The 14,635-nt window shown below is 41.3% G+C and overlaps 2 protein-coding genes across 2 annotated transcripts in view; both read right to left on the bottom strand.

Moving 5' to 3' along the window:
* Nucleotides 1-515: 515 nt before the first annotated feature.
* LOC149301083 (peflin-like) lies at nt 516-9,636 on the bottom strand. The gene is made up of 5 exons (XM_089484575.1): nt 9,613-9,636; nt 3,299-3,573; nt 2,953-3,122; nt 1,589-1,732; nt 516-745 (listed from the first exon to the last, which is right to left on the bottom strand). The coding sequence occupies exons 1-5, from the start codon at nt 9,634-9,636 to the stop codon at nt 516-518; spliced, it is 843 nt and encodes a 280-aa protein (XP_089340701.1).
* Nucleotides 9,637-13,639: 4,003 nt separating this feature from the next.
* Nucleotides 13,640-14,635, bottom strand: part of LOC149301082 (uncharacterized) — an 82,282-nt gene continuing 81,286 nt past the window's right edge. The window contains exons 56-57 of the mRNA XM_089484608.1: nt 14,350-14,427; nt 13,640-13,836 (exon numbers count right to left, since the gene is read on the bottom strand). Of these exons, the coding sequence (XP_089340734.1) occupies nt 13,640-13,836; nt 14,350-14,427 (275 nt within the window). The remainder of the gene's footprint in view (nt 13,837-14,349; nt 14,428-14,635) is intronic.

Below are 14,635 nucleotides of genomic sequence, written 5' to 3'. Positions count from 1 at the left end.
TCAAAATATCAACAGTCATTACTTTAGATGGAATAGAAGGCTTCCTAGTACAGAATTAAACAAAATGCATCTGAAAACAGCATGTAGGCTTTCCCCAATATATTCTCAATTACAAAAGTAATTGTCATTGGACAATAAGCGATTTGGCAAACGAAATGATTTCTGTCCCGGTAACATTATACACAAAATAAAGAACAGCACCCAAAGTAAAAGATGTTGAGTATGCAATATTGATAGAACCATACCTCCCCCTAGTGGGGAATATCATTTGCAAAAGGATTACGATTTAAATGATACACGGTATTTCTAATGGTGTGCAGCTGCCCACCTACAAAGTGATGACCTGGTACATATTGGGAAGATGACCTCATGAACTGGGGGAGCCTACACTAGGGTTTCTGTGCTAGATGTCAAGAGTTACTAGTTTTTGTATTTAAGTTTAAATATTACACGTGAGCGCGGTTTCATTTCAAACAACGGGTGATGGAAAGCTGAGGAGGAAGCAGTGTTCGATGTTAAAGGAGTCGCGCTGCGGTCATGGTAAGGAAGTCTTCATAACTTAGCCTGGCACTGCCCGTCCGCCCGGTATCCTTCTCTGCAAAGGCCTCTGTCATGATCTGCAACTGGGTGCAAATTTGGATGAAGCGGTCAAGCTGCAGGGTGTGGTTAGTGGATCTTGAAGTGTATCGCGACAACACAATCTGTACAAGTTGTGGGCTTAGGTTGTAGCCCATCTGGCAAATAGCTGGAAGACAGGGATTCAAATATCATGAGTGAGGGAAAAAACGAGAAAGATCACAGGATAAATAGAAGGTAAAAGCACTGGAAAAAAACAGACACCAAAAAAAATTAAAATACAAAATGGCAAGCAAGACAGAAAAAGAGAAAACAGAAACATACATATACATAAAACCTGTGCTACAGCCCCAGCCCCTCTGTAAGTAAAGGTTCCAGAAGCTTGCAATCAATTTATTTTCACTTTATTTTTACCCAATGAATGGAAACTTCCCCAAAGTCTGTGTTTGGCAATAAAATGTTCAGATCTATATTGGAAATGACCTAATTATATTAGAAAGGGCAATTTTTTTTAATAACCTCAAAATATTTCAGCACCCTGTTTCATGGTGAAGTTTTGCTAAAATTAAAGCACATGCAAAACCACTGGAATCCACAAGCACCAGGGCACCGATGCTCAATTGTTCATAGGATTTGACGCACACCTTCTGTCTACAAGATATACTTTCATGCAAGAACGTTTTGTTTCACAAACTATAGACATGTTTTCTGGTGTATCACAAATAAGTGAATGAAACCACTTCTTAGGGAGGAGGAAGGAACGCTAATGGATCCACATTTGTTACTGTAATTCCTTTAAACCACACATTCCTGTTGACTTTTTCTGTGGCTTTTTACATTAACCAACCCCAAATACGGTCTTGATTTTCCCCAATGTTGCTGCAGTAAGGCTGGGTGCCCTTTTGTACCCGTCGCCCAAGAGAGAGGTCAGAATATGCCGCTGTAAAGCACTGCCAACACACATTGCTGAGGCTTGACAGTAAACCGCACAGCGCTCTCATCCAGGTCTTACCTTGATGAAATTCTCCATGGCTGATGCAGCCCGATTGGTCTCTGTCATATTGCTGAAACATGTTTCTCCACTGCTGAATAAACCGCCACAAAGCCGAAAAACCAAACAGGTCTATTCGACCAGATCCAGTCTTATCAAACATGTCTGTGTGGGGTAAAAAAAAAAGCAAACAAAAGTAAAATCAGTTTAGCGGTCTCAATCAGGCTTGACATTCATTGCCATGCAAAGTAGTGTGTTGCTATATAAAAAATGTATTAAAATTGTCCTGGGGAGCCACTGCACAGCCTGGTCGCATATATTTAGTTGTGAACTTTAGTTGTGACTGGGTATGCCTAAAGAGTGCTTTAGTTACCTGAGACGGCTTGGTTTGGAGGTTTATGTGATTCCCTGCTTGATTTGAAATAATGAAAATAAAACGATTAAAATGTGAAGGAAGAGGGTTGAAAGAAACTGTGCAATCCCTATTGCTTTTTATGCATGCAAAATTGTTATGGTTAGGTCAAGAAGGACATTTCTCAGGATCTAGCTAGCTTAGACTAGAAGCACCAATGCTGCAACCAGAACTGGTACTTTTAAGTAAAGGAATAACTAAGAGAGCCAACCAATAGCAGATGTTTATTGGTATTGGTATAGAAAAGCAATACTCAAATGATTTATGAACAGGTAAAGTGGAAGATCTTGCGCTTGCATTTGCACTTATTCACCCTAGGCTCTATTTTCCCATTACACAACTCGACAATGGTCTCTTTGGGATGGAGCGCCTTCCTAATGTATCAATTGAGTCTTTGAAGTTTATTTAACTGCTGCTCTCATGTGTTACCATCATGGAATAATGACACTGTATTATCGCCAGCAACATGGAGCTACGCAAATTAAATACATTTTGTTCATTTACAACAATAAACATAACAGTAACTAAACCGATATGCACAGTGAGTAAAATAAAGTAATTCTGCCCAAACTAGCTTTTACAGATTCGCAAAGTTCACAAGGCTCCCTTAATGGAAGTTTGGCATTATCAGACAGGGGAGCTCTGCAGGTGAGCCTTGGTGGCATTCCACAAAGAATGTGAGTAAGTGGATTTTTCAGATCAGAAAACATTTTATTTGCCCTTAACATACAATTGAGTGTTGCTATTGTGTATTTGAAATATTTACTTCTATTGTGTATTTGAAATATTTACTTTTATCAAATTTTTTTGTGATTGCTAGCAATGGGACAATAGACTTGTTAGATCATTAATAACCCCCTTAAAGTAATGTTAAATGTGACTTTACTGGCTCACATGAATTTAAGAAACTGGAACCTCATAGGGAAAGTAAACCTTAACATATTATGGGGCTTAAAGTAGCCCCAAGACTCACTGATCATCATGGTGCAGGTCTCGTCATTAAATGATGACCAGTTTGAGTTCACCAGTGCTTGCTTCAGCTCTTTTAAGGTTATAAAGCCGCTGCGGTCTGCGTCAACCGTCTGGAACCAGGAGAAAGCTTCTGGGTCCACGCCTGGAGGTATGTTACCTGTGGGAGATGATGGGACAAAAGTTGTATATGCATCTAAAGATTTTAGCAAAATATAAAACAGAGCTCTGTTAATACTACGCAGAAGGGTAAAATAAACACTTCAGACATAGTTCACACATAGATTTTAGCTAAATCAATAGACACCCTAATAACGACAGTTCTATCCCTGTACTCACTGGATATTCTTTGATTATACTGACCTGGCGGAGCTCCCCCATAAGGGCTGGATCCAGGAATCACATAGGCTCCCCCGGGTGCTTGTCCCCCATATGAACCGCCAGGAGCAACTGGTGCAGCTCCCCCTTGGCCAGGATGTCTGTAGGGTCCTCCTTGTGATGGAGCTCCATAAGGTGCACCAGGTGATGGGGCTCCATAACCTGGCTGGCCTCCTCCACCATACTGCCCAGCATAGTAGCCCCCTTGTGCTGCACCTGGAACCTGTCCTGCTGATCCAGGATATCCCTGTTTACAAGAGAAACAGTTTCAGTTGCGAAAAACAAGTCCAGATCTGCTGTAACACTATGTACTGGTTACTCCTGGTTACATCCAAAACACACCTACAAATACCAGCACAGGGACCAGCTATGTTTTAGAGGGAGTGTATTATGAAAACAAAAATAATGACATTCTTCATTTGGTAAAGGTGTTGTGTAACACAACGCTTAGAACTTAAAGGGTACGCTGCTCATTTTTATTTCGAGCTTTACTCGGGGACATCCCTGACCCACACTATATAGAACAGGGGTCCTCAAACTACAGCCCGCGGGCCGCATGTGGAGCGCATTTACCCGGCCCGCCGGGTGTTTTTGTCTGAGGACATCCATGTGTTCCGAAAGATGCTTTCGGAACACAAGGATGCCTCTGTGAAGTCCCTGCGGCACGCGTTTACTTTAAAAACGCGGGGACCGCCGGGAGCAGGCGCACGCAGCGACTTCACTGACGTCCCATGCGTGCACCCATGGCAACCGAGTGAAACAGCCGGCACCAGCAAGCGGCTTTTAAACACTGATGCGGAGGAGAGAGAGGGGCGCCTAGCAACCGCTCGGCGCCCCTCGTTCTCCCCCGCATCAAAAAAAAAGAAGACAGCCTTTAAAAGCCGCTCGCTGGTGCCCGCTGCTTCACTGCTGGGTGCCGAAATATGACGTCATATTACGGCGCTCAGCAGTGAAGCAGCGGGCACCAGCGAGCGGTGCAGGAAGAAAGAAGCATCGTGCTCCCGTCGCTGGACTTCAAGGTGGGGGGGGTATATAATGGCTAGGGGGGAGAGGGTATATAGTGGGTAGGGGGGAGAGGGTATATAGTGGGTGGGGGGGAGGATATATAATGGGTAAGGGGGGAGAGGATATATAATGGGTAAGGGGGGAGAGGATATATAATGGGTAAGGGGGGAGAGGATATATAGTGGGTAAGGGGGGAGAGGATATATAGTGGCTAGGGGGATATATAGTGGGTAGGGGGGGAGGGTATATTTGTTGATTTAACTTTACTTGTTCTTCATTTTAACCCCTTAAGGACCGGGCTCATTTTTCGTTTTCTACCCTGTGGGACCGAGGCTGTTTTGACACTTTTGTGGTGCTTGTGTTCAGGTGTAATTTTCTCCTCACCCATTTAGTGTACCCACATAAGTTATATGTTGTTTTTTTCAGGACAAGATGGGCTTTCTTCAGATACCATTATTTTGATCGTATCATCTTATTTACTATAAAAAAAATAAAAAAAACATGGTGAAAAATTGAAAAAAAAGACATTTTATGACTTTTATTTGAAAAATCTTTTACTCACCTAAAAAAGCAAGTAAAAAAACTAGCTAAATAGATTCTACTACTTGTCCTGAGTTTAGAGATACCCAATGTTTTTATGTTTTTTTGCTGTTTTTTGTACGTTATAGGGCAATAAGTACAAGCAGCATTTTATGATTTCCAAATCTTTTTTAACAAATCTGGTCAGTCTGCCTCCATCTCCTCTTTGGAACATCTTTGAAGCCGGTTAACTCAATTTAACCCATTTAAACCGTATATTTTTGAAAACTAGACACCCCAGGGTATTCCAAATGCTGTTATTTTAACCCTTTCCATGCACCAATTATACAACTACACTTTGTCAAACTTTGTAATAGTAATTTTTTTTATTTTTTTTTCCACACAAATTGTACTTTAGTTACAGATATACAGGTTCTGGTATATGTCACTGTCAAACAACACCCCAATATGTGTTCAGCAACATCTCCTGAGTGCAGCGATACCCCACATGCATGGGTTTGTCAGATTGTTTGGCTGGTAAAAGGCTACTTTTGGGGCATGCGTAATTCAGGTGGTCATTTGGTCATTCTGCCTCCATCTCCTCTTTGGAATATCTTTGAAGCCGGTTAACTCAATTTAACCCATTCAAACCATATATTTTGGAAAACTAGACACCCCAGGGTATTCCGAATGCTGTTATTTTAACCCTTTCCATGCACCAATTATAGAACTACACTTTGTCAAACTTTGTAATAGTAATTTTTTTTTTTTTTTTTTTCACACAAATTGTACTTTAGTTATAGATATACAGGTTCTGGTATATGTCACTATCAAACAACACCCCAATGTGTGTTCAGGAACATCTCCTGAGTACAGCGATACCCCACATGCATGGGTTTGTCGGGTTGTTTCAGATTTAAAATGCCACATTTGGGAAGTGCGCTTTTTTTCTCCATTTTGGTCAGTCTGTACCTATGCCCTATCTGTGAGCTAGGCCACTCCAATTTACCCCATCAGCCATTTTTTTTATATATTAGACACCCCTTGGGTATTTGAAGTGCTTTTATTTTAACTCTTTGAGATTTTTGAGAAATTTTAGCACTTGCTCAAAATAATAAACTTTATTTTTTTATTTTTTTTATTTTTTTAATACTTTTTTTATATTTTTTTTACACATTTTGCTGGTACTGGATGGTTCATCTAGTGACATCACTGCATAATTATTTTTAAATGTTAGCACATTTTTTTTTTCCCATTTTTTTTTTTTTGAATATTTTACTAATCACATAGTGATTAGAAAGCTGGGCTCCATTGACTTGCATGGTTGAATGCAGTACCTGTATTCAACCAGCAAGTGGAGCCAGTTCTCTAGAGGGTCTGGAGACCCTCTAGCAAACTTTTTCTTGTTTGTTTTTTTTTACAGAGCGGCGGCCATCTTACTTGATGGCGAAGATCACCGGCAGCTGCGGCTGTGACCGCTCTCCGGAGCGGTCACAGCCCACCTAAAGGTAAGTGTTTGGTGTCGCTGGATGCCTCCTGATCGAGGCATTCCAGCGACACCATTTAAGTTTAGGAGGCGATCGTTGATCGCCTCCTAAACGCTTTTAAAACGGGCGTCCGCCGCCATACAATGTATGGCGGCTGTTGACGCCCCGGGGAGGGGCCAGACATGGCCCCCGATGCCGATCTCGGCCTTGCTGAATGCCTCGACATCGAGGCATTGCAGCAAGGCCGTTTAAGCGAAGAAAGTGATCCTTGATCACTTTCTAAGCTTATTTAACTTTTTGACGGTTCAGGACCGTCAAAGGTCATTTAGTGACCTTCTTGTCATGACGGTCCTGAACCGGCAAAGGTCGCGAAGGGGTTAAATATTGTATTTATTCCCGTTTTGTTTCTTCACTTCAAAATAAGATATATGCAGTGTGCATAGGTATTTGTTCATAGTTTTTTTTTTTAACTATAGTCCGGCCCTCCAACGGTCTGAGGGACCGTGAACTGGCCCCATGTTTAAAAAGTTTGAGGACCCCTGATATAGAATAATGAATATTAAAGTGCTCTTAAGTAATTTAATATCCATTCTTCCAAATTAAAAAATAGATTACCTGGCACACAAGAGGCTGCCCTGGAGCAGCAGCAGCCCTCCTCGTATGTGGTCCCAGCTACGCTTGCCACTGATTGGCTGCTTGAAGTTGCCAATCAGTAGCAGGAAACTGATTTCATTGCCATTCAATGTTCCACAAGTGAATGTGGCTTTCATCAAGCCAGCTCTGGAGCTCAAAGATACTCAGCTGAATCTGCTGCAGGGCATTTAGGATGGGGTGGGGAAAGAGCAAATGCATATGAAGAAAACAAACTATAAAACATCCAGCCTTATGGTGTAACGCAGGGCTCGACAAACCCCGGGCACAATCTTGATCACGTATTGCACGTTATGTGACCCTACTGGGTGTCTCACGGCACTCACCTCACTGCACCCACACAGGAAATCAGGGTGCAGAATTCACAATGGCAGAAGATAGGCTGCTGTGTGGCAGGCCTCTACAAAGTGGGAGGGGGGGGGAAGAGTAGTGTATGCGAGTGTGTGTGTGTGTATACCACAGTGTCAGCGTGAATGTATAGCACTAGTCAGTATGTGTCTATAGTGTTAGTGTGTGTACTTTTACACATGTATAGTGTTAGCCTGTGTGGTGCAAGCATGTATGGAGTTGTTTATGTTACAATATGGCATTAGCACTAGTGTGTATGTCAGCATATAGTGTTAGTGCGTGTGTATTAGTGTGTGGCGTTAGCAGATGTGTACATGAGCACAGGATGCTAGAGTGCATTACTGTAAGATAGCAGTGTTTGTGAACATATGTGAGCGTGTGTGTTACTGTGTCTAACTGGTGTTAGAGTGTGTAAATGTATATGGCGAGGCTCAACAAACCCCTGGCACCAGGAAAATAAAAGCATTTGTTTTGGCTGGCTCCTAGATCCAAACCAGATTTTTCAACCCTTGTTGTGATGGGTGGCAACTTAAGTACAAGAAGACTATGAAAAATGGCAGCCTCAATGTCTCCAGATAAGGTAAGAATAATGCAACAAGTAGAAGGAAAACATACTTAAAACCTTTGCAGTAAAAATGTATTTCACTGCGCATGCTTTTATGCCCGATTGATCGTTTTAAGCAGCTTCTTTTAAATGGAGTTTTGTTTTTTTTTTGGACTGGGACCTGGGCCAGCTCTAATTCTCCAATCAGGCTTGGCATGCTAACGGGGGTAGGGCTCAGTGGGGTCAAGTAACGCAACTTTACGTGATCCTGTGGTAGTAGTGCGGTACACTGCACACCTCAAGCTTCATGCAAGGTAAGCGGTGTGTGTGTGTTAGTTACAGTGGCTTTGCATGCCCGAACCCCCCCCCCCATGAGACCAGAAGGTAAAAGCCCTCCCCTCACACTGTCCCTTTAACCGAGCATGGAAAAAAAACCATAGCTTGTAATAGAAGACATGCACTTAATTTTCTTCTTCTCCAACTGGGAAGAGGATGTATCCCAGCACGCAATCACCTCCCCTTCCAAAGCTGCTGCTCATAAGTGGTGCAAAGAACATGTGCGTCATTACGTACAAAAAGATGTTAAATTATCCGTTGATTGATATCAAGTTTGTTTGGCTCTTTTGGGACCATAATTTATTTTCTCTCAAGATCCATGAAAGGGATGTAACTCAAAAAAAGCTAAGTTGGCTTGCAAAGTAGTGAATTCACCGAACAACGCGAGAAGCTGAGGCGGTGACATGATGCTCCACAAAGACTTACGAAGCTGAGGCTCCACATTAAGTGAACAGACTCCTAAGTATCTACCCGCTGCTGACATCACTATCCACCTGGCTGCCTATTAACGCAACCAAGGCTTCTCAAAGTGGTCCAATCATCACGACACAGTAGCGCTAATATATATATATATATATATATATGATTCACTATAGATAAATGGAGAGGCGGAAGTAGATGTAGTAGAACTTTGCTAAATCCCTTCTATCCCTATGCAGTATGAAGGGGCGAGCCACAGCAAGCTTCCCCTACCAAAAATGGCTGGCCCTACATAAGGCATAGGTAGTGCGAGGGGCTCCTCACCGGTTTAGCTATGCATTATTCAGGGCTACTTCAGCCCTTCTTGCAGGATAATCCATAGCGATATCTAGGATTTCTAGTGTTCGCCTCTTCTATGATGAAAGCCATCATTGTTAGCCTTACATAACACACAGGAAAGAGAGAGAGTTAAATGTACTGCTTATTGAATAAACCCACTCAGGGATCATCTAAGAAATGGAACACTAATCTGGATGAGCATAGAAATTCTTTACAGTTTAGGACCAAAATTATTTTTTTTCTTACAATGAAATTATTATAGCCACCACTATTTAACCTTCTACAAACAACTGTGAGTCCATCACCACTGCTGTAGTTAAATGTTCCCAGCAGATGTCTATCACTATGTCCAGTTAAAACAAAGAAGATGGCTAAAGGCAACGATATGCGTGCATAATATTAAAGAAAATATCTTTATAATACATACAGCGGTTACTTTCCCGAAGAAACTCGCATCGTTAGTTTGAATGACATCATTTAAACCCCACTGATGAGAGCAACCATGACAGGCTTGTCTTAGCCGATTGTAACTACTTATCACTAGTAGCTGGAGTCCAGTTCACCACAGCGTCATAACGCAGCTGCTTCCCCCGTTTACCCCCATGTTTCGCTACTAGCGATATCTAACATCGCTTACCTGACCATACTGATAGCTCGCCATGTTGCCTCTTACGTCACCACTCCAACCAAGCCGTCAGAGGAATGACAGGAAGTGAACGCGCACTCCCTTCGGATTGCGAGCGTAGGGCGCAAGGGGTGCTGGGAAGTGTGGCGGAAGTACTGCATGGACGCAGGCTGTGTGTCACAGCCATACTTTGCCCTTCTTTGTATATGTTGCAATTGGAAAACGTCTCTGTATCGCGTAACACGGGCGCTTAATATAAAAATATATTAGCATACGGAATGTTATTATATATTATGTTGGATAATGAGGTGTGTTGAATATAAATCTGCCCACCTTTACCTTTCCACAAGATTACCAGTTTATTATAGTTTGATGTTTTGTTATAAAAAAAGGTATATTTTATTTGTATAGCACCAACAATTTATGAAGCACAGTTTACGTTAAATGCACTCAAGGGATATGACGAAGCTAGAACTCACAGACTAAGAGCAACAGATACATAAAGTACAGAGGGCCTGCTCGCAAGCTTACAATCTAGAGGGAATGGGGTGAGGAGAAACGTAAGGTATGAAAAAGTTGGGAGAGGTAGTGTTGGGTTTGTATTAGTGTAAGGAAAGATCTGCCTACGAAGATGGTACGCTTCTCTGAAGAAGTGAGTTTTGAGGTATTTCTCGAAAGATGAACCAAGCAGCAGCTTTTTGGGTAGGTTGCAGGAGACGGAGTAATCCCAACCAGAAGAGTGTTGCAATAGTCCAGGGAGCTACCAAATTGATGTTGGTCTTTTCTGTAGACCTCCATCATGATTCAACATGGCCACCTAGCAAAGCTCTGAAGCTGAACACCACAATGTGGCCTCTGTGGGTACCCATTGAACAGCGCTATGGAATTTGATGACGCGCTATAAAACAATAAATAATAATAATACAGTATGTGGGCAGCTCTAGCCTTCCCTGCCACTGGACAAACCCCCCAACAAGGGGATTATGCTGTTCTCATACTACAAGCCAACACTTGCTTTTGCTGAACCTTGACCCTAAATCTCATCTATTCAAGTGAGGTCACTATAAACCCCAAATCCACTCCGTTAAGGGCCTTTTTGCAAAAAAACATTTCAGATCCATAATCAAAAGTGACTTGGTTATTTACCTCTGGCACTTACCCTCTTTGGGTATTACTGCAATTGAGGATGAGAGTACACATGTGGAAGCTCCCCGATGTATAATTTAATTCAGCATGCTAACAAGGTTTCCGCAATTTTTGGGGGGATTTTATATCTCACAGCAATGGCTTAACAACTGGGGTGGTAACTGTGTTAGGCCCCACCTTTCTAGGGGGGGCTGGGAGATCTCTGTGACCACTTGTCTGCCATGTCCAAAATTGTCAATAAAGGACTCGGCCGGTCCTAGTCTGATTGGCCCTTTGTGAACAATTTTGAACATGAATGTGTGTTAGCATAGATGCAGATGTGTAAGTTTTTGTGTGTTAGCGTGGGTGTGTATGTGTGTACGTGGATATGTGTGTGTACGTTTTTGTGGCAGCATAAATGTGTAAGTGTGTGAGCTGTTTGGAGACAAAGATGGCACTGCGGGACATGTTATTTGGCGAAGTTGGGGGGCCCTGGTACAATTTTCCCACTTGGGCCCTGTGGTTTATAGTTACAACCCTGTCTCAGAAGAAAGCTGACATACATTCATTTCTCTCGAATGGGGTCCTCTAGGGCAGTGGCCTGTTTGAGATCTAGGGTTTGTGAAATATGTGTCTTAAGAAACAAATGCATTTTATATAATCTGAGGCTTTCTTGCTCAGATTTGTATTGTGAGACTATGTTATAAAGGGATTCATATTTGTAAAATGAGTTCCCAATTTCCTTCAGGATATGGGTGATCTTACTCTTTACATAATTAATCCCAAGTATATAGAATAGACAGAACTTGCTAATTAAAAAAACTTCCTGGTAGATAAAATGGAACACTGAATATTTTGATTTATAAGACCTGCAAGCCGTGTCAAGGAGACCAGTTCCACGTACATTTTATTATTGGGGCGCTTGCGTCCTGTCTCCAAAGTGCAATCTGTTGTGACAGTGTCAATAATTTGTGGGTATATATCTTCCTAAATTGAGTAGCTTTTTAAGTGAAGAACAATCTCATGAAACATGTCTGCACCTCTCATGTTAGTATGCCATCTCCGCTGGTAGAGTACGTAGTTTGTAAGCATGGTCTCAGACCCTGGCAAGACAATGTTGTATCTCTTTGAGCTCCAGTAATTTCTTTTTTTGTACATAGACTGATGGGAGTCTCTCTAAGGATGAAGAACGAAATAATAATAATAGGTAGCACATCCATATTAGTTAATTGGCATATATATTTTATTAATAACGGGTACAAACTATGGCTATGCAAGCCTGTGCAGATTTCTGGATCAGGCTGGTTTGACAGAAGAAAGAAAGCAGCTTAATCGTTCCCCTCCAGCGATGGGCACTTTGATGTATCAAGAGATCAAGTCAGCTCAATTTGGGCAAAGCTCCACATGATAAGGATGTCCTTCCCCTTGTAGTACTAACTGATAAAGAAACACCACACAGGGACACCAACTTTCTGCACCTTCAAATGGATCACTTGTATACCAGGTTTCCATTTATTTACCAACATAATGCATCAACAACTACAAACAGTGGTAAAGGCAGACAAGATAAAGTCCTGAATAAAAAATGACTGATGTGGTTCTTGTAGGACCTTGGGGACCTTTACAGCGTTAATAAATGGGAAGACCATATTAAATATACAGTTCTCGTTTGCTATCATGTTTTGTCAGTTCTTTATACTATATTCTGAACAAGTAAAAAATATGTACAAATGTAAACAAAACACTTGTGTTGGCAATTGTACACCTGGCAAAAAAACCCCATTCTTTCTCAACCTTTGCCGAGAAGAGGAAATATTATGATTTCATTAAAGCGAAAATATTAGTTTTCTGAAAGGCAGCACCAATAAATGTAATTTTCATGAGGTTATTGTGACCACAGAAATTAAATTGGATGTAAATACATCAATGTAGCAAGAAACAGACATATACAAAAAATTATTGTGTGTTTTTACAAGTTCTCTCCATTGAAGATGATCAAATATAATCCAAAATGCTGCATTCGGTAATAGAAATGAGGCAATTTTATAACAGATTTCACTTGTATCATACCAGCTCTTCCTCACACCTTTTACAATCATTATGTTTATCTCATGTACTGCAGAAGACTTACAAGAAAAGATTGCAGCACTAATACAAAGAAAGATCAAGTGCACAATTTTACATGTTGGATTATATTTGCATTTTTGTTTACACAATTTTTGAATCATAAATCTTTTTGTAAATAACGAATGTGATCAGAAAGAACACTTTATTACAAGATGTAGATGCAGATTAAACACCTCATGAAAACTGGACTAGTTGTTACAAGATGAATTGGAGGTTCCCATTTGAAAAGGCCTATTCTCATATAACGGAGTATCTGGATCATGTCACAACTCAAAGAGACTTAACCAAAGTCTAGAGGAAACTGCCTTTCTCCAATGCAATTGTGTGGACAACATTTTTTTTTGGTAAAAACATTTGTCTGATACAACAGTCCATCTGGGTGATCAATTTCTATGCTGAGTCAACAAATCTTAACCTTATTTCCTCACATTTGACCAAATCACAGCATATGAGAAATGGGGTGTGCTCTAACAACCAAAGCTTGTACAGTTGACCTTAACAAGGAGCAGAATGTCCCAAGACAACAAAGAAAGTACATCAGACAACAAAAAAGGTAATGACAGAACCACGGCTTGAATTGAAAACAGGACTTGGGTACAAATACAAGGTTGATTTAACTTAATTTCCCCCTTCTCTGCCAGAAAATCCTGCCTCACGGTACGGAGCAATATGTATAAAACATTACACAAAATAATGTGCTGCTGGTCACTCTGGCAAGGAAGAGGGACAAAGCTCTTGGGTGATCCAGTAGAAGAATTGTTGAGGGTGATGTGGATGGATTTTGTTTTTATCTCCCAGGCCCCTTCATGTTCTTGGGCTGGTAATCCTGCATTGACATCATGCTGTAACAGTCTGATGGGTTGCATCTGCCCTCTTTCCCTGGGTTACCATTTGACCCGGGTGGTCCTGGTATACCTGGTATACCTTGCTGACCCATTGGCCCTGGTAATCCCAATTTGCCATATCCTGGAGGTCCTTGTGGTCCTATGATTAGTACCAGAAATAGAATAAGGTTAGGTCCAATACAGAGAAGTAAGGTAACACAAACAAGTGCCTCAAAATGTTACATAGTTACATAGGCTGAAAAAAGACATGCGTCCATCAAGTTCAGCCTTTCCTATATCTAGTAATTTGTTGCTGTTGATCCCAAAGAAGGAAAAAAAACCCAGTTTGGCTCTTTCCAATTTTGCACTAACCAGGGAAAAAAATTCCTTCTTGACCCCAAAATGGAAGTCAGATTTCTCCTTGGATCATTAGACTGTTTCCCCATAATTAAAGATGATATCCCTGAATATTATGTATTTATTAAGTATCCATCCAGTTGCTGTTTAAACGTCTGTACAGACTGATAAAACTACCTCTGCAGGCAGAGAATTCCACATCCTTATTGCCCTTACTGTAAAAAACCCTTTCCTCTGCTTTAGACTAAATCTCCTTTCTTCCAGTCTAAACGCGTGACCACGTGTCCTATGCATAAATGTGAGAATGAAGTCATACCTGGTGGTCCTGGTGGGCCAACATCACCCATCACACCAATACCGTTGGCACCCTTTTCACCCTTTGTTCCAGGTTCACCTGTAAATAACAGAAAACAAACTTATAACCATTTCTACCTACATTGGTGTATCATTTGTATAGCTCTCCTCCTATGGCTTTTATGGAGTATTTATTTATAAAAACCGTGGAGATAGTCATGTGCTAGGATTCATGAATGTGTAGTTTTCATGGCCAAAAGCATTTAAATCACAGTTTTTCCAACTCCACAAAGGTATTGCATTAGAAA

This window comes from Sceloporus occidentalis, unplaced genomic scaffold (genome assembly GCF_023333645.1).
Source record: "Sceloporus occidentalis isolate IW3139 unplaced genomic scaffold, rSceOcc1.0.p SCAF_22, whole genome shotgun sequence".
In the NCBI taxonomy this organism is placed as follows: Eukaryota; Metazoa; Chordata; class Lepidosauria; order Squamata; family Phrynosomatidae; genus Sceloporus; species Sceloporus occidentalis.
Note: the sequence above shows the minus strand (reverse complement) of the source record. Positions and strands in the feature narration are given on the sequence as shown.

Coding starts and splice junctions, on each gene's coding strand:
- LOC149301083 (XM_089484575.1), bottom strand. CDS start 9,636: ATGGCGAGCTATCAGTATGGTCAG. Junction 3,123..3,298: donor CCGCCAGGTCAGTATAATCA/AAGAATATCCAG, acceptor AACTTTTGTCCC/ATCATCTCCCACAGGTAACA. Junction 746..1,588: donor CCATGGAGAATTTCATCAAG/GTAAGACCTGGA, acceptor CCTGTCTTCCAG/CTATTTGCCAGATGGGCTAC.